The following is a 24756-nucleotide window of genomic DNA, read 5'->3' on the forward strand; positions in this document are numbered from 1 at the left end:
GAGGAATGGTGATGTATTTTCTGATGAGGATTTTCATTCATGAGATGTGTGCAGAGTGACCCTGCCTAGGTGCCCAAAAGCCTCCTTGTCTATGGTGTGACTCCAGGCCCAGGAGGCAACCCCGTTTTTGTAGAAGAGCCTGTCCTGGAAGCATCTGTCCTGAGAGCACCTGATAGCACAGTAGGGAGCTGAGAGCAACTGAGTCAGGAGGGACAATGGCCAGCCCCTCCCAGGATTCCTGCCTTGGGCAGATGCTGGCCCACTGACTTACAGCCCAGGGGCTGACAGGGGCATCTTGTCCAAGCCACTGTGGGCAGGTGTTGCCTAGGCAGTGTGGTGTTGGATGACACCGAAGCTGCTGCACAGCCTGGGGTATTCATCTCTGGCAGACTGAGGGCCAGGTACTGCACATCCTGAGGTGTTCATCCCTGCCAGACCGAAGGCCAGGCCCAGGCAGCTCCCCATCCCCTGCCACAACAAGGCCTCATTTTTCCCACAAACCAACTCCATGCACCCATCCTCCAGGCCCCTGAGTATGCCAAGCACCAGGCCCGGTGAGCACTGGTCTCTCTGTGCTGCAGCCACGCACCTGCCTAGGGACCTCCTCCTCACCTTCCTGCCCCTCATGCCAGTTATACCCCACATGCTGTGAGGCTGAAGTCAAGCAGGGAAGCAGCAGAGAAGGCATGGAGAGCGACAAGCCCCACAGCAGGGTGTGAAGGAAGGCCTTTCCAGGTCAGTGTCCTTGTCTAGCCCCCAGGCATGTGCTGCAGGCATTCGGGCCCTTTACTACTTCTTCCAAGGGAACCACAAACAGCCCTGGGGTCCAGGGGGTTATTGGCCAGATCTCCAGAGAGTGACTCCAGGGTCCTGGTCTCCAAGGGAGAAGAGGGTTTGGGGAGAGGCCTTTGGTCAGGCATGTGGCGCATGCTATTCCTGAGCAGGTCGGGCAGCTGGTGCGTGCCTGGCTAATGCAGTTTCTGCTGGGCCCCTCTTCCTGGAGGAGAGTGTGGCCTCTTTCCCAGCTGTCTTTTAGCCAAGATGCACAGAGAGCAGACCAGAGATGCAGGTCACAGCCAAAGCAAGTGGCAAGTGGTGCTGCTTCCCAAGGGACATTGCTGTGGCTGTTCTGTGGCTCTGAGATGCTTGGGGTGCCCACCTGGAGCTGTGAGCTGGCCTGGCAGGCCTGGGAGGGCCCTATGGGCTCTTTTGAAAGTTCACTTTTGTTGAATTTTACATAGAATCTTCCCATGTCCACTCCCCAGTACTCTTTTCTGCTGTCCCCAGACAGTGCCAACAGAGGCCATGTGCTGTCTAAATATGTCCGCAGGCACTCAGTGCAGGGTCCTGGCCTGAGGGGGCATGAGGCCAGCATCCCTCACTTTAGGGCCGGGAAATCAGTTCTCAGGCTTCCAAAACAGCTGAGACAGCTGCCACTTCCTGTCACTTAAGCCTGGTCTCCGTACCTCACTTTCCTTCTGGGACCACAGTGCCTTCTTCCTGTAAGATACTGGTGTTCATGTCACTAGCTCTGGGACTCGGGAGGAGACTGAGGCACACAGATGATCAGTTGTAATCACATGGGCTCAGGGTGAGGTCCAAAGTTAACCGGCACGTGGCTGAGATCTCAACCATAAAGTTTCTAATTCTGAAGTCAGGCTCTGGGGTGGAGTGAGTGTGTGCTTGGTACGTGGCTGAGTCTGTGATGGTCAGCCCGTGTGAGGGGAGGATCCGGTCAAATGAGCAAAGGCACCATTCCAGGCACAGAATGTGCATCCTGTGGTTGTCGGGGGGAGTCTGTCAGAGTCTTATTCTGGACTAGAGTCAGGACTGGGTCCCATAAGGACAGGGCAGGGTGAGTGTGACCTTGGGGCTACAGGCAAGGCCAGGCATCCAAGGGGTCTCAACTGCCCCAAACAACCCCATCCTGCCAGGCCCCACTCACCCTGTCCCTCCCTCCCATTGTTCAGTCCCCTCACCCCCTCACCATGGGCACCTGCAGTCTCATTCAGAGACACCCTCATCTTAGAGTCCCTGATAGTGGGGAGTTTAGCCCCTCAGAAGCCTTGGTTGCTTTGGTCAATCCATAATGCCTGAGCCTGGGACCCTCACCGTTTCTTGTTCATCAGGGACACAGCAGCTGTGAAGGCAGCTGCCTTCACCAGAGCAGCGATGTAGCCCAGCAAGGGCAGGGACAGAGACGCAAGGTCTGGGGGATTTTTCCACAATGCTGCAGAAAGAAAGTCCCTGTGGAGCTCAGTCTCAGCCATCCCTGCCCCAGCTGTGAGCTGAACTGAATTTCAGGCATCTCAGAGTCCCTTCACCTTTGCATGACCCATTTCCAGGACATGACAGCTCAAGCCCATGGGAGAGGGGATCACCCAGGTCTCCCTCATCTCCATGGGCCTCCTGGGCACATTGCCAGGGTCCACTCCACCCCTGGACGCTGTCCCCAAGCTTCACCCTCTTTTTATAAGTTGTACATGTTTATTATGAAGATCTTTGAACACAAAAATAGGGAGATGAAAGAATAATAATGTCCCCAAGGTTCCCATCACCGAGTCCCCATAATTTTTGATTTTCAAATGATGTTGACTCACCCACAACAGAGTAAACGATTCCCTCAGACAATAGTCTGAAGCAAATGCGAAAGCCATCACAAACTTAAATGGAGAGAATCAATGATTTCTTGACACGAAAAAACAGTTAACGAGGGTCTCACCAAATGTCTTGTGAATTTCATTGTGTATATTTTTAGTTGACTTCGTGGTGCGTTATGTATTTGTGGATTTAACTTTAGTTTCTATGTGGAGTAAATACTTGATGTTATCAGTGGTGAATGTGTTTTTAGGCCCATTCTATCTGCAGCTGTCTCCCAAATGGCTGTCAGGCTTTTCCTGGCAAGGCAGGAGTGGCAGGAGCGGAGAGCTGGTCCTGAGACCCTCCCACGGTCAGGATGCAGCCACTGCCTCCCTGAGCAGGAACCCAGTGCTTCCTTTAGCTTCTCTTTTCCTGAAAAATTGTTCTAGCATCAAGAGGCTCAGTGGGGTTCAGGCTGGACACTGGCATAACTGCTTCCTAGGACATGTGGTTACTTCCAGCAAAGCCACCCATGTTCATCATTCTTTTAGTGACGTTAGCTGTGTTTGATGATCGATAACTTTGTGCTTCAGATAAGAAGGAAGACAGAGGGTTGAGGCTTCCGTTCACCTCCTCGTGAGTGCTACAGTGTGTCGGTGAAGGGAGGGCCCAGCAGCTGTGCTATGAACCTAGGAGTGTGCTTCCTGCTTTGGAAAAAAGGAAGAAAAGTAGTTTCTTCCCTTTTATTCACCACTTTGATAATGGACGATCTGGTGCTCGGCCATACTCGAGGGTGAACAGAACAACATAGAGCCAGAGCGAGCTCCAGCATGTGAGGACATCTGACATGTGGGATCCACTGCAGTTATATTGAATTGGTGATCATGATGTGGCTACAAAACATAAACATTTGCCCACTGAGCACCTCCTCAGGGGGCACCTCATTTTCTTTCATTGCTCCGGAAGCTTCAGTGGCTCCTGATTTCTCAGAGGATGAGAGGTCCTGTCTTGTCATGTCCCTTTCCTGCCCCAGGCCTGGGATCCCCCACTGATCCCACTTCCCTTAGTAGGAGGAGGTATTTAAGGACCACACTCTGGAGACTCTCTCATGTCCCCCATTTGAATAAGGAAATGGTAGCCATCACCCCACCTGACCTACCCAATGTAAAACCAGATTGAGAGGTCCAGGGATCAAGGATGGAGCTTCCATTTTGTTGAGGGGGACCAGCCGGGCCTCACTGGCCAGGGCCGTCCCAACTGGGTCAAGACCTGGGAAGATGGGGCTGAAACTCCTGGAGTCAGGGCTAGGTTAATGGGAAGGTTCCCAGGACACTGCACTCTAGGGTAACCAGCTTCTCCCTGGAGGGAGAGGGTACTCTCTGCATCACCCCATGGTATCAACAAGCAATCAGTGTTGAGTCAACTCCCTTAGGGAGACCAGGTATCCCTGTCCATGAAAATTCCTCCTAGTGGCATAAATGCCCTCTGATAAACTCATCCCCATGACTGCATGATGGTTGGTGGGAAAACCAAACCCAAGACGCCGATGTCCTCCAGGGATCCTGCTGCTGGTCACAGGATGTCACTTGTCCCCTTATCTGTGGGGGTGAGGGTGAGGGGTGTGTGGACTCAATGAGCAGATGCCACCAGGGGGAGTGGCCAGAGCTTCCTTCCTCACAGCTGCAGTGGGGGCTGGGGGTAGGGGCATCCCAGGGAGGGGTTTTTGTATGAGCCTGTGTCACAAAGTGGCGCTGGGTCTGCTGGCGGGCCTCCTGATGGTTCATGCCTGTGCCCACGGCAGCAGGTGGGGCAGAACAATCCTCAGGCTCCCAGGTGCTTGCCTGGAAGTGCAGCAGCGGCGAGTGGGGCACGTCTTCCCTCAAGCCCTGGGACAGTATCTGGGTGGGCTGGTTCCCAGACACAATGAAGGTACGTGCAATTGTGTGTCAGCCCTGCTGCTGGGGGTGGGATGTGGGGTTGCTGTCAGTGGCAGCAGCCACAGGCAGATGGCTCTCAGGCTCATGCACTTGGGTTTCCTTTGTCATGGAGCTGGCCTCCTTGGTGCACTGCATCGCCCATTCCCTGGGGTGTAGGACTCTTGTGTGGGCTAGAGTGCTGGAGACCCGGTCACACCGCTGGTCTAGCCGGCATCATGCTGCTGTAGCCCTCTAAGTGGATAAGGGGAGATGTCAGGGGGGCTCTAGGGATGTGGAGATGCAGGGCTGTTGGGCCCCAGGGCAAGAGGCAATCCTCATGGGGGCTGGGCTCTCAAAATGGCATGTGCTGGAGCTGCTTGGATCTAAAGTGAGTGTGTGGTACCCAGCACGACTCCCTCTCTGGAACAATGCCATTGCGTGGACAAGTACAGGCAGCATCCTATGCTGTCTCAGGGCCCACAAGAGCTGAGGGGCTCTCCCATGGCCAGGGTTGCAGGAATCTGTGGTGGGAATGTGGACCCCTGGGAATCTCTCACTTACCTTTTCCCCTGCACTGGGGAGCTCATCTGGTCTTGCTTTTCTCTCCTTCTATATCTCGGATGGTTCTGTCACTTCCCCGCTGAATTCCAGCATTCTCTGTTAGATGCTCTATTTGACATGTGATTATCTGTTTTGCTCCTTCTTTGTGGAGGAGACAAATGTTGGGCACCTCTAGTCAGTCACCTTGAAGTTGGCCTGTTGGTCTTTTTATTCCAGATACAACTCCTTTGTCAGACGTGTGCGTACTCTAAGTATTTTCAGTTATTTTGTGGGTTGTTTGGTCATTTCCTTTAAGGTGACTTTTGTTGGCTAGAAGTTTTCAGTTTTGATGTAGTCCAATATATTGCTTTTTTCTCCTATGATTGGTAATTTTTGTGTCCTCTGTATGAAGACATTGTCTATTCCAAGGAGGTTTTATATATATATATATACACACACACACACACTATATATATATACACACACTATATATATACACACACTATATATACACACACACTATATATATACACACTATATGTATGTGTGTGTATATATATGTATACATATATATCTATATATATAGCAGGGAAGCCCAAGTCTGTTTCTTCCTATCCAAATGCAGTTCAACAGTTAGGCTTACTTGTCTCTTTCTCATTTATTTATGGGAGCTTTTTTTTCCTGTTTTGTAATATCTTTTGGACTCCGCATTTTCAATTTCATTTGCACTGTCTTTTGATATACAAAATGTGTTTATTATTTTTAGGTTTCCTGTTTTAAGAATGTTCCTCACCTTAAACCACTTGATAGAAAAATAGGAAAAGGTTATAAATAGGCAACTAATTGAAGTTAAAATAACTGATTAGTTAGCACTCCCGTGAGATTTTTCACCAAGGGAATTAGCAAGATATGTATATTTTTTGAAAAAGCAACAACTTTTGTTGCTACTGAGCCTGCAGGGGAAACAGTCCTCCTGCTTGTTCCCTGTTGATGGGAATATGAATTGCTTCAACTTTTTGGAAAGTAACTAATCAGTATCTATTAAAAGTGTAAGTAAACATAACTATGGCTAAGTTATACCACTACAAAGATTCTGTCCTGTAGAAATGAAACCATCCAGTGTAAAAGATGATTGCTACAACACTATTCGTGGTGGCAAAGAGTACTTAACTTGAATGTCCATCTGAAGGGGAATTGTTGGCTGGATGCAGTGGCTCATGCCTGTAATCCCAGCGCTTTGGGAGGCTGAGGTGAGTAACTTGAAGTCAGGAGTTCAAGACCAGCCTGGGCAACATGGCAAGATCCCATCTCTGAAAAAAAATAGGGTGTGGTGGCATGTGCCTGTAGTCCCAGATACTTGGAAGGCAGAGGCAGGAGGATTTCTTTGGCCCAGAAGTTGTTCTTTTAATTTCTGGCCTTACTGAATCATTGGGCCCAGGAATTGCAGGCTGCAGCAAACCATGATAGTGCCACTGCATTTCAGCTTGGGTGACAGAGCAAGAACTTGTCTTAAAAAAAAAAAAAAGAAATAAAAGAAAAAGCGGGAATTGCTAAGGAAATAACATACATTCAATATTATAAATTAGGCAGAAATTAAAATAAATACATTTGATCTAATTAGTTAGGCTTAGTAATGTCCACAATGCAGTATAAAGAGAAAAAAGTAAATTGCAATATAACGTAGGATTTCAGTATGTCATTTCAAACAAAACAGACAACAAAACCCTGAAAAGACAATTGAAAGTAAGTCACAAAACCCAGAAGTCATAAGAGAAAAAGAAACAATTTGACTAAATATAAATTAAAGCTTCTGTACAATGAAAGACAACATAAAGTTACAAGGCAAGACATAGACTTTAAGACAAAATACTTGCTATTCATATGCAAATAATAAATATATAGACTACGTAAAGAATATCTGTAAATGAATTAGAGAATTGGTAAAGGATATCAAGTAATTCACAGAAAAAATATGAATAGCTAATAAATACATGCAAATATATACAATCTCACTAGTAAGTGAAGAAATACCAATTTAAAAAATGAAATTATTTTTCAATCATCAAATTGACAAAAATTCACTATGATTGGTAATATACCCTGTAGTCAAGCATGTGAGTAAATAAAAACTCTCATATACTGATGAGAATATAAATTGGCAAATCCTTTTTGAAACATAATTTTTAATCAAAATATTAATGCTTGTACACTTTGCTCCAGTATTCCATTTCTAGGAAAATAAAGAAAATAAAACTAGCAAATATGTCAAAAGATGAATATACAGGTATGTCTATTTGAGTATTGTAGATAATAGCAAATAATTGAAACCAACATGAATGCTCCTTAGTAGAAAAGTGGCCAAATTATAGTGAACTATCCTATGGAACAATAGTGCAGCTGTAAGAAGAATGAGAGAGATCTATTTGTACAGATAGGCAAAGATCTCCAAGATATATTTTACATGTAAAAGCCAGTCACAAAATAACACATAAAGGAAGATTGCATTTTGTAAATGTATGTGTATGTTTACATATGTATATAAATTAATAGAAAAATTACTTACTAGAACATATGCTTTAACTTGTCAACACTTCTTTGGGAAGTTAGTGACAGTAGATGAGAGGATTAGGTTGTCAGTGAAGAGTATTATATTTAATTCTACAGACCCAAGGGCATTGTTCGAATTTTTATAACAATATGATGGATATGTTTCTTTAATTTTCATTATTTTTACCCAGGAAGAGACAGTCTCCAGCATGTGCTGAAAGTGCTCTCTCTTCCATGTTTCTTTTTTGAGATGGAGTCTCACTCTGTCACCCAGGCTGGAGTGCAGTGATGAGGTCTCGGCTCACTGCAACCTCCGCCTCCCAGGTTCAAACGATTCTCCTGCCTCAGCCTCCTGAGTAGCTGCGACTACAGGCGTGTGCCACCACACCCAGCTAATTTTTTGTATTTTTAGTAGAGACAGAGTTTCACTATGTTGGCCAGGCTGGTCTCGAACTCCTGACCTCGTCATCTGCCCGCCTCATCCTCCCAAAGTGCTGGGATTACAGGTGTGAGCCACCGCGCCCGGCCCTCTTCCATGTTTCTTACGTAATTTATTAAAACATATTTTAGTTTGTTGACTTGCTTACAAAAAGGTGTGTTTTAAACCTCTCTACAATTCTACATAGAGATAATTGTCATTCACTGTGTTAAAACAGAAATAAAGACAGAGAAATATGTATATTCAAGGATGCTAATAAATGTTAATATCTAAAATTGGATTGTGATAATTGTTGCAAAACTCTGTGAATATATTAAAATACACTGAATTATATGCTTTAAATAGATACATTTTATAGTATGTGAATTATATTTTAATGAAGCAGTTAAAAATCAATGGTTTGATGTTTTAGTATTCAGTGACAAATGGCTTTAAGATGTAAGCAATAATTTCCAGTATATTTAAAAGATATTTACAATGGATATTTCTAGTTCACCCCCCTGTCAACTATTAGAAAACATTTTTATATTTTAAATCCTTGAAATAACTGAGTGAAGGTCGCTTCATAGGAGAAGTCACTGTGGTGTAGATGAGAAGGTTACTAGGTGAGGCAGAGTTGGAAGAGGCATTCTTTTCAAATGGAAATCTCTGGAAACTTCAGAAAGCAAGTATGAGGTAGGGAAATTTGCCTGGTGTATTAGTCTGTTCTCACACTGCTAATAAAGACATACCCAAGACTGGGTGATTTATAAAGGAAAGAGGTTTAATGGATCCACAGTTCAGCATGACTGAGGAGGCCTCAGGAAACTTACAAGCATGGTGGAAGGGGAAGTAAACACGTCCTTCTTCGCAAGACGGCGAGAGAAAGAAGTGCAAAGCGAAGTAGGGGGAAGCCCCTTATAAAACCATCAGAAACCATCAGATCTCATGAGAACTCACGATCACAACAGCAGCAGCATGGGGATGACCGCCCTCACAATTCAATTACCTCCCACCAGGTCCTTCCCACAACGCGTGGAGATTATGGGAACTACAATCCATGATGAGAGTTGGGTGGGGATACAGCCAAACCATATCACCTGGTCATTTTCTTTTTAAGGCTTCACATATAAGTGAGATCCTATAGCATTTGTCTTTCTGTGTCTGGCTTATTTCACTTAGCATAATGTTCTGCAGGTTCATCCACATTGTTGCAAGTGGCAGGATTTCCTTCATTTTTATGTCTGAATCGTATTCCATTATGTATACATACAACATTCTCATCATTCATCCATCACAGCACACTTAAATTGTTTCTGTATCTTAGCTCTTGTGAACAGTGCTGCACTGAAAAGTTGAACTCATAGAAGCAGAGAGTAGATGATGGTTGCCTGGGGCGAAGGGGTAGGTAACTGGGGAGGTATTAGTCAGAGTACAAACATTCATAAGATGCATATATTCTGAGGGTGCAAAGGATAGCATGGTGACTGTAGCTAATAATACTGTATTGTGTGCTTGAAATTTACTAAGAGTCTATCAGTTGTTCTCACCACACACACAGAAAAGGTAAACATGTGAGGTGATAGATGTGTTAGTTAACTTGATTGTGGTTACTGTTTCAGAATGTATACATATATCAAATCATCACGTTGTACATCCTAAATATAAACCATTTTCATTTGTTTACTATACCTCAATACAGCTGGAACAATAGAATTTAGACCTGTGTGTCTTGTTTACACACGTAGAGGTCACTTCACAGTTTTATAAATTATCAACTCTTAGTGACACAAAGGAACAACAAAAGCAAAATATCAAGTCTGTAGTCATCTCATTAGATAAAATTACCAACTGCTCTTTTTTTTTTTTTTTTTTTGCCACACAACATACTATAAAATGAAAATGGCCGGGCACCGTGGCTCACGCTTGTAATCCCAGCACTTTGGGAGGCCGAGGCAGGTGGATCACGAGGTCAGGAGATCGAGACAATCCTGCCTAACACGGTGAAACCTCATCTCTATTAAAAATACAAAAAATTAGCCGGGCGTGGTGGCGGGCGCCTGTAGTCCCAGCTACTCGGGAGGCTGAGGCAGGAGAAAGGCGTGAACCCGGGAGGCGGAGCTTGCAGTGAGCCGAGATAGCGCCACGGCACTCCAGCCTGGGAGACAGAGCGAGACTCCCTCTCAAAAAAAAAAAAAAAAAAAAAAAAATTAAAATCACTAAAATTATCCTTTGGTTCATTATTAAGAATTATTCATTATTCTAATGGCTCAGATAGAGTTCAGGCATAGTAGCCGTGAATAAAGACCGTCACAGCCAGGAGGAGGATGGCGTTGATGTTCACTATTGTCCTCCACAAGGGCCTCTCAGACGTGTCTGTGAGCTTCTTGCTCAAGGCTTCCTCCTCCTCCTTGGTTAGCTTGGGTCCCTTCTGCAAACCGCAGAACAAGTCATAAGCTTTCTTGAGGCATCCACGTGATTTCTCAGGATAATCTGGAACAAAGATAAGCAAATGATTGCAGAAGATCTAGATCACAAAGGAACTAGAAATCCTTGTCAGTGTAGTACCTATGACTGTAAAAAATGATTACAATCAGCTGGGAGTGTTAAGAGGAATCCCTGAGAAAATGCAGATAAATTTAATCATATAAAAACAGGCAACTTTTGCATGGCACGAAGTTCAGTAAACAAAGTAAAAACAAATGACAAAATGGGGGAAACGTTCGCATATTCTATTACAAAGGGTTTAATATCTTTAATATATAATGGGTTTCTAAAAATAGGTAAGAAAAGGCTATCAACAGCCCCATGTCAGCATGTTAGAGAGATGAATAAACAGTTGAAAGAAAAAAGACACATGGTTCTCAAGCCCACTCAAAAAAGAGAAATGTAAACTAAACCTATACCACTTTCTCATCTATCAGTGGGAAAAATACAGGAGTTTCACAACATACTGTGTTAGTGAGTTTGCATGGAAACAGGCACTCTTCTATATTGTTGCTAGGGAAGCAAGTCCCCTCTGGAGAGGAATTAGTAGCGTATTGCAAAATCATATAGGCATGAACCCTTTGACCCAACAACGGAACTCCACAGAATCTATCCCCAGCTTACACTGGCAAAAATACAGAAAGACTCATGTATATGGCTATCTGTTGCAGCACTGGAAAATTTAATACTTCTAAACTCAAATGTTTATAAAAATCACAATTAAGGTAAGATTATATTTAAAAAGAAATGATAGTGAAAATTATACAAATTAAAAGCTGTGAGATTTAAAACAGTATTACTTTGAGGGAAATGTATATGGTCTTATTTATATAGAAAAGAAAAATCAAAAGAAAAGTCAAATTTCCAAATTTACCAGAAATGAATGAGTTAATATCCGACTTAGAAAAAAAAAAAAAAGAAGAATAAACCTAAATAATGTAAATGGAAGAGAATACAAATAAAAACAGAAAGGATGAAATAGAAAAGAAGGAAAATAATAGAAATGACAAAGCCAGAAGTTAGTTCTTTGAGAAAAGTAAACTAGACAAATCTTTAGTAAGATTAAGAAAAAAGATAAATCACAAAATATACTAGAGATTGAAAGGATAACACAACTATAGAGGCAGCACAGATGGATAAGTAGACACTATGAATAACTTTATGCCAATATATTTAAAATGTGCACTAAATGGGCACAATCCTAGAAATGTATAATTTTCCAAAAACAATTAATGAAAAAATAGAAACTCTAAATAGTTCTATAGCCATTATATAAATTTGATCAGTAATTAAGATGTGCAACACACACACACACACACACACACACAGCCCTTATGGTATTATTGGCAAAATACCAAAATTCAATGGCAACATTATTTCAATCTTATTGAAATATTTTCATAAAATGGAAAAATGGGCTAATTTCTGATTCATGCTATGATAACTCTATGATCTGAATACCAAAACCAAAGATTTAGTACAAAACCAGAAAATGATAGGCCAGTCATACTCAGGAATGCTGATATAAAAAATCAAAAGGAACAGAAAGCACTGACTCTTCACTTTGAAGAAACCAAACCAAAACAGACAATTATTGTCCAGTTTAAGACAACATATTGTGAAGTGCTAAACCTTATCTGAGGTTTAAAAAACATTAGGTAAACAAAGAGCCAGGGGGATGACTGATGGAGAAGTTTTCATGAAGGAAGTGAGATTAGAACTTAGTTTTAAAGAACAAGCATTTTTTTTCCCCTTGGACAGAAGGTAGAAATATTCTAGGGAGCTTGGCGCATGTGGAAAAGTGAGAAAACCTGTCTGCCTGGAATAGAGGGTATGTTAGAGAAAATACTGAGAAATAAAGTTGGAGAGAAGGTGGGGCTAGATGCTTATTTGCAGACAATCAAGATTGAACACTTACTATGTAACTAGGAACAGGCGAGTCTGTAACTGATTGTCATCTCAGTAACTATGGATGGATGATGGGAGGACAAACCAACCAATGGACAGGCAGATGAATAGATGGATTTAATATGTTGTCTTGGTTTTTGGAAAGGTAAAAATTTAAAGTTTCAGTTTGTCATAAATCTAACAGGCTTTTCGGAAGCTGGATTTAATGACATTAAAAGAAAACCATAAACAAGCCTGTGCACAGAGTTCCTACATGAAAACCAAATGTAAACCAAATATTACCTTCTTCAACGCCATCATCTGTTTCTTCCTGACTTTTCTCTTCTGCATCTATATCGATTCGCTCCTCTGTACTGTTCCGAAGAACCCAGCACAGGCGGTACAGCTGAACAGGGACCATACAAAAGTGCATTAGTAATAGGCAAATGTTTGCAATAATATAATGGAATGGTACCTTTGTTTATTGTCTGGTTTTTTAAAAAAATCAAACCGTACAGGAGAATATAGATCACAAAGAAAAGGCCTCCTACCACACTCACTCACCAAAACACACTAATCATTTTAAATTTTTTTCTGTTTTTAATTCTTTCTGGTTGCTATTTAGAACTTCAAATGATATACTTAAAAATACCTACTCCTGGATTTGTAATTTCAGCAAAGTTGAAGATTTAGCTAACCTACACTATACCCCAGCTTCACTCATTGTCCTTAACATCCAACAGTTATTAGCCACATCATGATTTCCTTCAGTTTATCTAGTGGTTGCTTTTATAACTTTCAAACTATCTTCTTAAATTCTATTTCTGGATCCATCACATTTGGCTGGTATCTATGTACTATTCTTGAATTCCAGTTGCAATTAGTACCCTTACACACTCCTTTTCCTAAACCATCTCCAAACTTCTGTCAGCTATACCATTATTTTAAACTATTATGCTTTATATAATTATTATTTTCTGTAAATATATTAAGATTTCCATGGTTAGTCTGTATGTTGATTTAAGCATTTGAAAATAAATAGAATTGATGCTGTATGTACTGATTGGACACAAGCAAATATCAGCCCTGGGTCATTCTAAGGAAATTGCTCCAAGTATCAATGTTTTTTTTGTTTGTTTGTTTTGTTTTCAATAAGAAGGAGTTTCTATCTTGTTGCCCAGCTGGAGTGCAATGGTGCGATCTCGGCTCACTGCAACCTCCGCCTCCTGGGCTCAAGCAATTCTCCTGCCTCAGCCTCACGAGTAGCTGGGATTACTAAAGGTGACTGCCACCACGCCCGGCTAATCTTTGTATTTTTAGTAGAGACAGGGTTTCACTATGTTTTTGGCCAGGCTGGTTTCAAACTCCTGACCTCAGATGATCCACCCACCTTGGCCTCCCAAAGTGCTGGGATGACAGGTGTGAGCCACTGCACCCAGCCTATCAATGGTTTTTAAACCTTTATAATCTATCATATTCTAAGTTATACCTCATTTTAATTTGGCTCATGACTTTCTTGTACAAATTTACTAGAATTTGTAATTGGTTTTATTTGTTCTTGATGTAACATATGCCTTTACCTTCTCACTAAGATTCCTAATCATGTCTTCATAAGCTCTTATTCACAGGATTTCTTGTATTAGATCCACTTTCTTTGTTAAAAACTCTCTTCTTGGGAGTCCTTCAATTTCTGTTTAATTACACATAGAGTAATTTCTAGTTTTGCTGAAAGACTATCATCCTGGGACATCTCATTTCTGCACTGTTAGGCTAGATTCACAACAGTTTTCATGACTTTCTCTGAAATAACCATGATATTTATCAGTCTATTTTGAAAGTTAAACCTTGCAGCATATTAATGAAACATTAACATAAATCAGAAAAATGGTCTCACTGGTCCTTCAGACAATATTTTTTTCCTAAAAATTAGTAATAAAATTGGTTACTTCTACTGGCAAATAAGAATTTAACATATATATATTTAAAAACTATGATATGTTTTCTAGTGTTCTTTCATCTAACTCAATATTCAGCGTAAATATTTAGTTAGGAATTTCAGTGACATGTCCTTCGTAAAACATTTTGAGCTGTGCTGTATTTCAGGTTTCCCATCCACACATAATCTACTGGCCACTTCTCAGGAAAATATATAGAGAAGCATTGCTTCAAAAATTGTGAGTGATAAATTCAAAATACATAAAAGCTATACAGGTTTAGTCATAAATTCAAACAATTCAAACAGTATTAGTATATAAGCAGTATTTATATTTTAAAAATAATTAATTAATATTTGCTGGGCCCCTAGAGTGTCTCCCCACTCCCTGAGATGCCTCTTGTTGAAAATCTTAGGTGGGTATGCTCTAAGATTTTTTTTGTATGCTTAGACAAACATCTATATGCCTACATTTGTTTTATTTCAGAAAGCGCTATTATACATTATTATATTATTCTGCACATATTTTTCCACTTAACCATATTATGAACATTTTTTTCCAAAGTGAATAATAGAGCTCCCTCATGTTTCTAAACAGCTGCATAATGTTCAGTGCCCTGTGTTTGTGTGCTCGTTCCTTTCATGATGAAATCTGGATTTTCTCCCAGCTATTTCCTATTTGAAAACTTTTGCAGAGAAAATCCTTATACACATATTTTTCCTACTTGAACAAGTATTTATACACAGTAAGCTCCTAAAACTGGGATTGTTGCTTCATAAGTATTCATAAGTATTTATCCATAAATACTACCCAATTGCTTTACTATAAATTATAAAATCTACGCACTCTCCAACGGTTTTGGACTGTGGGAATTTTCCCACAACACTAATATCAACCACTAACATTAAATATTATTCATATTAAACATTTTTGCCAAATTGAAAGGCAAAAATGCATCTCATTATTCTATTCTTTCTTTTCCTGCCCCCTGGTACCATGTACTTTCCCCCCATCTCTGTGCCAGTCAGTGTTCATGCTGTATATGAAATCCTATTGACCCAAACAGGCACAGCCCAGATGACAGCTTTGCTGTGAAGTCTTTCCCAGTGTCTTTGGAAACACCAATTATTCTCTTCCTGGTGTCCTATGACAATGCTGTAGATTGACTTCCCAACTACACTGTGAAGTTTACAAAATATAATGTCCATTTTCTAATCCCTTACTTTTTAATTCACTGGTGCTTTGCACATCCTAGGTGCAAATTGTTCTTTATTTCAGTGACTGAATGATAATCTCTTAGGGTTCTTCTAGCTCTAGAGGTACAATGAATACATTTCCTGGAACTCATACATTCATACAATAAAAGGCAAATAACTTTTTTTTTTTTTTGAGACAGTGTCTCGCTCTGTCACCCAGGTTGGAGTGCAGTGGCCCGATCTTGGCTCACTGCAACCTCCGCCTCCCAGGTTCACGCCATTCTCCTGCCTCAGCCTCCCGAGCAGCTGGGATTACAGGTGCCCACCACCACACCCAGCTAATTTTTTGTATTTTTAGTAGAGACAAGGTTTCACCGTGTTAACCAGGATGGTCTCGATCTCCTGACCTCGTGATCCGCCCGCCTTGGCCGCCCAAAGTGCTGGGATTACAGGCGTGAGCCACTGCGCCCGGCCAAGAACTCTTATTTAAAATTAGCATGTATTCATTACTCATCACTCACATGTACATCAGGAATGGGTTTTGTTAAGAGGGAAATTCCCAGGGTGACCAGCATGGAGCCAAAAAAGAGAACGATGGAAAAGTACAGATAGTGCACTCCACAGATAATCTTGGGACAGTTACTAGGAGCCAAGCAACTCCCTGTTCCATAAGCAAACTCTGTTATCATACGAATGAGGCCCATCGCAAGTCCAACCATTAGACCCCAGAATGCTCCCTGCAAAAGAAGCAAGAAGAAAATCAGAATGTTTAGAAAATATGAGAAGCTTATTCAAGTAAGTCATCATTATAATCCTGCCTGCTTTCTCAGTTAAGGACCAACAAATGGCTAACCTTGGGCACAAGGTTACCGACATAGAGAAAATTGCAAATACATGTGCTTCTTAGTTGGATGCTGCTTTCCATGATCCTGAACTGTACATACCACTGCACCATCGTTGATTCTCCAATACCAGGACACTACTGTCTACACTGACCCAAGCTGAAGTTTTCCTTGACTTTTGTTTCATAGTTAGATCAAAACACTTGTGATTTATTTGATAAAATAGCAGAAGTATCAATTATGTTACACAATTTCCAGAGCCGATATTAGGTAGTTTTGAGAGTTCTATGAAGCTCTTGATAATTTATTTCTGTGAGGAGTTGATGGGGGTGGAAACCTGTGTCTGTTCCTCTGCTCAAGATGTTATGTTTTAGAAAAACTGTATTGCATGGAGATTAATGGTATGAGCTTTGGATGGAAGAAGATCTAAGCCTGAATACCAAGATCCCACTTACTAATATTAAGTAACATGTGGAAAGCACATAGATACTAACCCCTCTGCACCTGTCCCTCATCTGAAAATCATAATAGTAAGGCTAGTACTAAGGAACGATTGAAAGATTAAGGGTACATGATCCACAATAATCAATTAATTACATATATCACAATAGTAATGAACACAATTTGAATTCTTACCAGTGTGGTAGGTTTTCTTCTAAGAATTTCACATATTTTATCTCACTTAATCCTCACAACAATCCCATAGAATAGGTGCTATCATTATCTTCATTTTACAGAGACTCAAGCAATTTGCTTAGGATCACAATATGAGTAGGTGGTATAGCCATGATTGGGCCCTGGCAGTCTGCCTCCCAAACATGTTCCTCAACTCTGCACCATGTATGTACGTAATATTTTGTAAGAAACATATAAAGACTGTACTATGAATGTGCGCTATGGATCAGGAATTGTGGCTGACCTCAACTAAAATTAAGATGGGCCATGATTTGCATAAATAGGGGAGAAAGAATGTATTTTGATACCCCAGTGAAATAAACGATTTTTTTTCTCACTCCAGCAGGGAAATTTTTTTTTCCAGTTTTCACTCACCTGTTCATTGACTCTTTTACAGAAGATGGCAAGCACAAAGACAGCTGCAATTGGAGGCCCAAGGTAGCTAGAAATTGATTCTGTGTAATGGATTAGTTGTCCATTTTGAGACACTTGTACCAATGGGACCCACACAATGCTCACAACAGTTAATAGAAGAACAAATATCCTGAGAAGAAAACAACATAATTTAAACATTAAACAAAAGCACTATAGTTACTTCCATTGTGCTTTAGTTCTAGCGTTCATTCTTGTTGTCACTCATTGATTTTCCAAACAAAATCAAGCTCCTTGATCATACATAAACCCATGCTGTGCTTAATGGTGATCTTTTAGTAAAATGCCAATAAAGCAATTGCTTGTCTATAATTAATCATAATAGCTTCATCTATGAGATTAAATATCTATTCATAAAAATAGTTAAAATATCAGTGATTAATAACTCCAATACACTACACGTAGTATATCAATTGGAAATAAATACCACACTACTTCTATTAACCAGCAATTATTTGTATGATAAAGAAAGCAGACTTCCATTTTTTGTTCTTTTGCTAGCTTGCAGGGAACAAAGTTGGTTTGCATAGGTTAGAATGGAAACAGCCTCTATCTCAGAATGCTGGGTAAATCAGCAAGAAATGCTAACTTGTGCATTTTACTACTTGAGTACTTCAGCAGGTAAAAAGCGTGTTAAAGGCTCCTGTTGTCCAGGGAGCATGACTTCTTCACCTTTCTAAACTGCAGCATTGTCTGTGCTTGTTCTGTGAGTAAGTGAACCAACGCAATTTACTGGAGTGTGCATAAAAGGCCATTCATCTCTCTCTGCTCACATGAAACAGAGAAGCAGTTGTGGGGTGGAGGAAGGAACAAGCATTTGGGCAGGAGACTGAAGCACAAATGTGTCATTTAAATGTTACAAAATCACTGCATCCTTGCAACAACTAAATGTGATAAACTATGGGAAGTCTTAGCATAATGCCTAAACCACAGTAAGGATTCAATAAATTACACTTACTGTTGGTATTTTTTTTTTAATCACCATTGGAAGGCAAATCATGTGCTTTCCAACTCATTCAGTTCCAGTTTCCTATCACATGTAGAATAAAATCCCGTCTTGTTATGACTTCAGTGGCCCTGGATGACCTCGCCTCCAGGCACCTTTCTGACCTTGCTCTTCACTCTCCCACTGGCTTCTCATGGATGAACCTCACTCCTGCTTGTTCTCAAACATACCACATATGTGACTGTGGGAGGAAAGCAACCCTCATTTTTCCTTCCCCCAGAGCACCATGGGGCTCACTCCCACACTTCCTGCATTGCAGGCTCTGCTCAGATGCCACCTCCTCAGAGAGGACTCCCTGAGCACCTGGATGAGGTTACTTCCATCCTTTCTTCCTGCTTTGTCTTTCTAGCACCTCTGGTCACCTGAGGTAGCATATCTTTATTAATTGTCTATCTTCCTGACAAAGGCATACATTCCACAAGGCAAGAATTTTAAAAACATACATGTTTTTTTCCTATTTGTGTTTTGTGAGATAGTAGACATTTGATAACAGAGAGAGGGGAAAAGAAAAAGTTATTACTTTATCATTGAGACTTAAGGAGGCTGTGTGTCCAAGATCATATACCTATCAGTGGGACGACTGCATCTTGGGCCTCCTGAACACCAACCAGTACCTTCTCTACTAAAGGTACACTCCTGCCCTCCTGTACTCCCTCTCCTGCAGCATTTGTCCAGAGTCAAGCTCTGGGCCAAGTGAGGCCTTTGGGTTTTGCCCCAACTGTTTAATTTACTAAAGCTATTGTTACTGTCACCAACAAAGTACAGTCTTTTAAATAGTTGGTCGGTTTCTCTTGATACCAATTTCTTTGAAAAGAGTAGACAAATTCTGATATCTTACTACAGTGGAACATCACAGAGAAAGAAATTACACTACAGCTACACATAGCAACACGGTTGAATGTTGCAAACATAACATGAGCAAAAGAAGCCATATTTCGGCAGGTGGGGATGGCTCACGCCTGTAATCCCAAGACTTTAGGAGGCTGAGGTGGGCGGATCACGAGGTCAAGAGATCGAGACCATCTGGCCAACATGGTGAAACCCCGTCTGTACTAAAAATACAAAAATTAGCTGGGCATGGTGGTGCACGCCTCTAGTCCCAGCTACTCGGGAGGCTGAGGCAGGAGAATCGCTTGAACTCGGGAGGCAGAGGTTGCAGTGAGCCAAGATCGAGCCACTGCACTCCAGCCTGGGTGACAGCAAGACTCTGTCTTGAAAAAAAAAAATGTATTTCAAGGGATACAAATTCAATTATTCTACTTATAATAGCCTGAAGTTGGAAAAGACTAAGCTATAGCATCACAAGTCACAGTGGTTAGCTTTGGAACGAGGTGGCCCAAGAGGAACGAACTTCTGGGTGCTGGTAATTTCCATGTCTTGACTTGATCGATGGTTACATGGGCCCTCACTTCGTGGAGCTGTGCATCCATGTTTTAACTGTTTTCTTTATGTGTGCTGTACTTTGATTTTTAAAACATTTTACAAAATGCTATGACAGGCCAGGCTGGCGGTGGCTCACACCTGTAGTCCCAGCACTTTGGGAGGCCGAGGAGAATGGATCACCCAAGGTCAGGAGTTTGAGACCAGCCCGGCCAGCGATGTGAATCCCTATCTCTACTAAAAATACAAAAAATTATCTGGGCATGGTGGCGGGCACCTGTAATCCCAGTTACTCAGGAGGCTGAGGCAGGAGAATCGCTTGAACCCGGGAGGCGGCGGTTGCAGTGAACTGGGAGCGTGCCATTGCACTCCAGCCTGGGCAAAAAGAGTGAAACTCCGTCTCAAAAAAAAAAAAAATGCTATGACAATATAGGGTCTTCTCGAAAATTGTGAAGGTGAAAAAGGACATTCTGGTATCGATTTTTTTCCTCTTGTTTCCCTCCATCTCACTTCCACTATCTTCAAGGCCCCCAGGCTGCTCAGGGTCCCCTGGGTTGACTTAACTCTCCAAGCATCCTCTTGGAATTAGTCCCTTCCCTGCTCCTTTGTAACACAGCCCAATCATTAATGAATATGACTGATAAACTCCTCTGTGTTCATGTGTGGAAGACTTAATCTGTTACCTCCATGTGATATACACGGAAACTGCTAGAGACAATGCATTCACCTATCAGAGTAGGTGGGAATTTTACACCCCATTAAAATACTGGTGGAGTTTTATGACGATGTGGATAGGGGGATGATGTGAGGAGGGGAAGAAATAAGAGCCATTCAGAAGCATTTGAAAGACTGAAAAAGTGATTATTTCATTTAAAGGTATGGTTCAAATTTTTGTATCTGGAAAGTGATCACTTGAATTTGATGACTCCAATGTCTCTTCCCCCTACTCAGATGCTATGATTACTTTCACCAAAGCCAAAGACAAGGGAACTCTAGTTCACTTCTACATCTGTACTTCTCCAGAGGATTCTAGGTGGGAACCAGGGGTCACTCACCGTCCAGCTATCAGGAGCTCTTTCTCCGACGCTTGCTTCCGCATCTTGGTGTAGAGGTCAATGGTGAAGAGGGTGCTGGTGCTGTTGAAGATGGAGGTCAGGGAGCTCATGAGAGAGGCCAGCATGACCGAAAGCATCAGGCCTCGCAGTCCTGGAGCCGGGAGAGGGTACAAGCACTGGTTAGTGGCTGGACACTGCCTTACTAAACCAGAGAGGGTTGAAAGGTAAAAGTATCATCTGGAACATAGGTTAACTGATGTCTTTATCAATACACATCAGCATGTGGAGTTTCCTGCATATTTTCCTGCTCACCTGAGAATAATCCAGTATAAATAAGTCAGGCACAGAAAGACAAAACATCACATGTTCTCACTTACTTGTGCCATCTAAAAATCAAAAACAATTGAACTCATGGCTATAGAGAGCAGAAGGATGGTTACCAGAGGCTGGGAAGGGTAGCGGGGGACTAGGGGTGGCAGCGGGGATGGTTAATGGGTACAAAAAAGAGAAAGAATGAATAAGACCTACTGTTTGATAGCACAGCAGGGTAACCATAATCAGTAATAACTTAATTGTACATTTTAAAATGACTTAAAGAGTGTAATTGAATTGTTTGTAACTCAAAAAATAAATGCTTGAGGGGACAGATTAAAGCAAAAAGAATTTTAGTCCTAAACATGAACTTAGAGATCATCTACTGGAACCTAGTTTTAGAAGAGAGGAAACAACATCACACCATCTTTCTTTGGGTAGGGACTGTTGGCTTCCTGAAGACTTAAGAGAACTGGAGGGGAAGAAGTCCAGCAGGCAGTCCTGCTAAGTAAGTCTTTGGAGGGGCAAAGCCAAGAGTTTTGAGCCATGATGGGAGCTTCATCCTCCAGTTCCCTCTGCCCATTAGTAACGGCCCTAAGCCTCCTAGGACAGTGTGTGTGGATGGGAAGCGTGTGGTGTCATGGTTGTGGGCCATGACATGGTTGTGGGCCAAAAGTTGAAAGATCATAAGGAAGGAAAGAGGGTCCGTTCCTCCCTCCTGTGTGTCAGGGTGGAGGAAGGTGGAAGAAATGTAGCCAACCCTTGATGGAGTAGGAGATCACCTGGTCAAGTCCTGAGCTCTGTACCCTACTCCATTTCTGTTCACCACAGCAATGATCACCTTCTGGCATCCTAATAATTTACGTATTTCCTACGTGGTTTATTTTCTATCTCATACTACTAGATTTTGAGTTCCAAGAGGTAGGGGACTTTATGCCTATTTCACTGATGTTTTGTTAGCACCAAAGCAGTGCCTGGCACTTAGTAGGCACTCAATAAATAGTTGCAGATTAAATAGATTGAGATCTATTATTTGGTTATCACTAGCCCCAAAAATGCCCCCCAAAAAGCATAATCAATAGTTTATTCTATTTGGTTTATTTGGTTATCACTAGCCCCCAAAAAGCAGAAAAAATAGTTTACCTCTAGGTCTTGTGTTTACAAGTCTATGACTATGCAACTCTTTTATTGACAAATGGATCATTTAATTTGTTTTTGGCTGCCTCAGAAAACAGTCTTGAATCTGAAGGAGTAAGAATTCTTCTAACAGTAATTGGGACCTGGTTCATCTCTGAAATTTTCAGGCCTAGCACAGAGCTGGTAACCTGTGGAAGGTGCTCAAGAAATGTCTGATGAGTTGGATTGAATTAATGGAAGGTGCAAGAATTGCACCATAACCCTTCCTTGAGGCCCATCTGTAGACAGGCCTCTGGGGCTGTCCCAGCAGGGACATTTTCCTACCTTGGGGCATCAGTTCCAGCACCATTGTTGGGTATGCGTAGTTAGTGCAGCCAACATCAACGCCACAGTGTTTCACGCATTCAGAAGGTACCACACATGCTACCATATCTGGGGAAGAATTTAGAAGTGAGTCCAATGAGGCCCAAATAGGCAAAACCAACAACCATTAAACAAGGAGAAAAGTTGAAAGATCATAAGGAAGGAAAGACATTTGCCTGGAAACTGGAGATTCAATTTTGAACTCCATACCATAGATCTGGCCCCTCTATGCCCAAAACACAACCCCAAGTATCTTATCCCCATAGCCCCTTGCACTGACCCATGGGACAGGGGCTCCCTTGGGACGTGGCTTAGCAAGAGCATTTGAGCAAAGAGAGGGAGTGGACCCCATCCTCTGGGAAAACAGCAAAAGAAGAAATTCTTCCAGGAACACAGAACTCCGGAGACTGACAACAGCAACAGGAAGTTAGGTCCTGTGTGCAGTCACATTTAGCCTAGTATCTTTCACCTGCATCTAAGAAGAGGTGTCGCTTGTGATGGTCAGTTGGGTGACTGTCCCATGTGTGATGACGCCTCACCTCTGTGGCAGCTGCACAATACCTTGTTGGTTTTTTGTTTTTGCTTAAACAACATTATGACAACAGACAGGGAGAATTGATAAAGAATCACGCAGAAAAATAACACTTCAGCACATTAGCTTCTTTTCATTCCTTCCTAATCCTTTTCTATAGAGAAATGTCTTTTTTGTAAAACTACGGTAGTTGTTGAGACATTATGTTGCAAGTTTCTTTTTACATTTAATATCATAACCTCAGTATTTTCCCAAGTTTTGAGATAGTCTTCAGTCTCCTGTTTTCATTTTTCCATAAAGGAGGTGCACAATAATTTCTCTGGCCATTCCCCACTAGTTAGATACCTATACTTTTTTTTTTTTTAAGAGACGGGGTCTCTGTCACCCAAGCTGTAGTGCAATGGTGCAATCATAGTTCACTGTAGCCTTGAACTCCTGGGTTCAAGCAATCCTCCCACCTCAGCCTCCCAAGCAGCTGGGACTACAGAACACATCACCATGCCTAGCTACTTTATCTTATTGTTTTAGAGATGGGATCTTGCTGTATTGCTCAGGCTGGTCTCAAAGTCCTGGGCCTCAAGCGATTCTCCTGCCTCAGCCTCCCAAGTGGGTGAGATTACAGGCGTGAGCATTCTTTACCCTTATAAACAACATTACAAAGCTGCAATAAGAAGTGATGTTGGTCCCTTGATGTTCACTTAACAAGATTTCAGTGAAATCAACTGATGCCCAGTTGAGAAAACATGAAGTGGATTCAGTGTTGTCTGAGGGATTACCCCAATAAAAATGAGTCCTCGATTAGCCAAGAAAGATTTGGTTATATTTCTTTCACTTTTCGTAATAAAGAAAGGAAGTTGAATTTTTTTAAGGAAGATTTTTAACACTAGCAGTTACTCTTAGCTGACTCAGAAATTTACATATCCTCAAACAACCTGATTCCAAAGCACTGAAAATTGATTCAGTTCTCCAGTTTTCTCAGAGGGACCGAGACCTTCTCAGTCAGAGATGTCACCAAACTCAGACAGTACGGCTCACTCAACTCAAATTAACCCAATTCTACCTCATCCTGCAGTGTCCTTTTGCCATATTCTCTGGACTTCCTTAAATCTAAGCAACTCATGAAGACAGAACTCACAGACTCAAATGTCTACGAGATAGGCAGATGGTATGAAGAAGATAAAGGAACAGAGCGTCCAATATGCCAAATTTTCCTGCCTTTGACCGCTGTGCAGGCTGCTCCCTCCACCTGGAAGTCTGCTTTTACTTCCTTCCATAATGGATTTTCTCAAGGTTTTATGACATTTTAAAAACACTTATCAGAATACAAGCATAAAAAAAGAGAGAACATATGGATTCAGGGCTTACCTGTGTACAGGATGCGGCTGATCATCCCCGGCATCACCATGAGGAACATGGGCAGCAGCTTCAGGTAAGCACACATAATGCAAGCGGCCTTCACATGAGACATGTCCTTGCCACACAGGCAGCGCTGCACAATGACCTGCCGGGAGAACGTG

General features: G+C 42.0%; 1 protein-coding gene and 1 long non-coding RNA gene across 2 annotated transcripts in view; one reads left to right on the forward strand and one right to left on the reverse strand.

The window, feature by feature from the left end:
- Window positions 1-24756, forward strand: part of LOC129395156 (uncharacterized) — a 60453-nt gene that overhangs the window by 3371 nt on the left and 32326 nt on the right. The gene's annotated exons all lie outside the window — the stretch shown is intronic.
- The window catches only part of SLC5A4 (solute carrier family 5 member 4), a 53781-nt gene continuing 29572 nt past the window's right edge, over window positions 548-24756 (reverse strand). The window contains exons 9-15 of the mRNA XM_003821490.4: window positions 24605-24740; window positions 22669-22776; window positions 20896-21046; window positions 17398-17566; window positions 16027-16242; window positions 12679-12781; window positions 548-10494 (exon numbers count right to left, since the gene is read on the reverse strand). Coding sequence (XP_003821538.2) covers window positions 10283-10494; window positions 12679-12781; window positions 16027-16242; window positions 17398-17566; window positions 20896-21046; window positions 22669-22776; window positions 24605-24740 — 1095 coding nt within the window. The 3' untranslated portion in view covers window positions 548-10282. The remainder of the gene's footprint in view (window positions 10495-12678; window positions 12782-16026; window positions 16243-17397; window positions 17567-20895; window positions 21047-22668; window positions 22777-24604; window positions 24741-24756) is intronic.

Source organism: Pan paniscus, chromosome 23, assembly GCF_029289425.2.
Source record: "Pan paniscus chromosome 23, NHGRI_mPanPan1-v2.0_pri, whole genome shotgun sequence".
Lineage (NCBI taxonomy): Eukaryota > Metazoa > Chordata > Mammalia > Primates > Hominidae > Pan > Pan paniscus.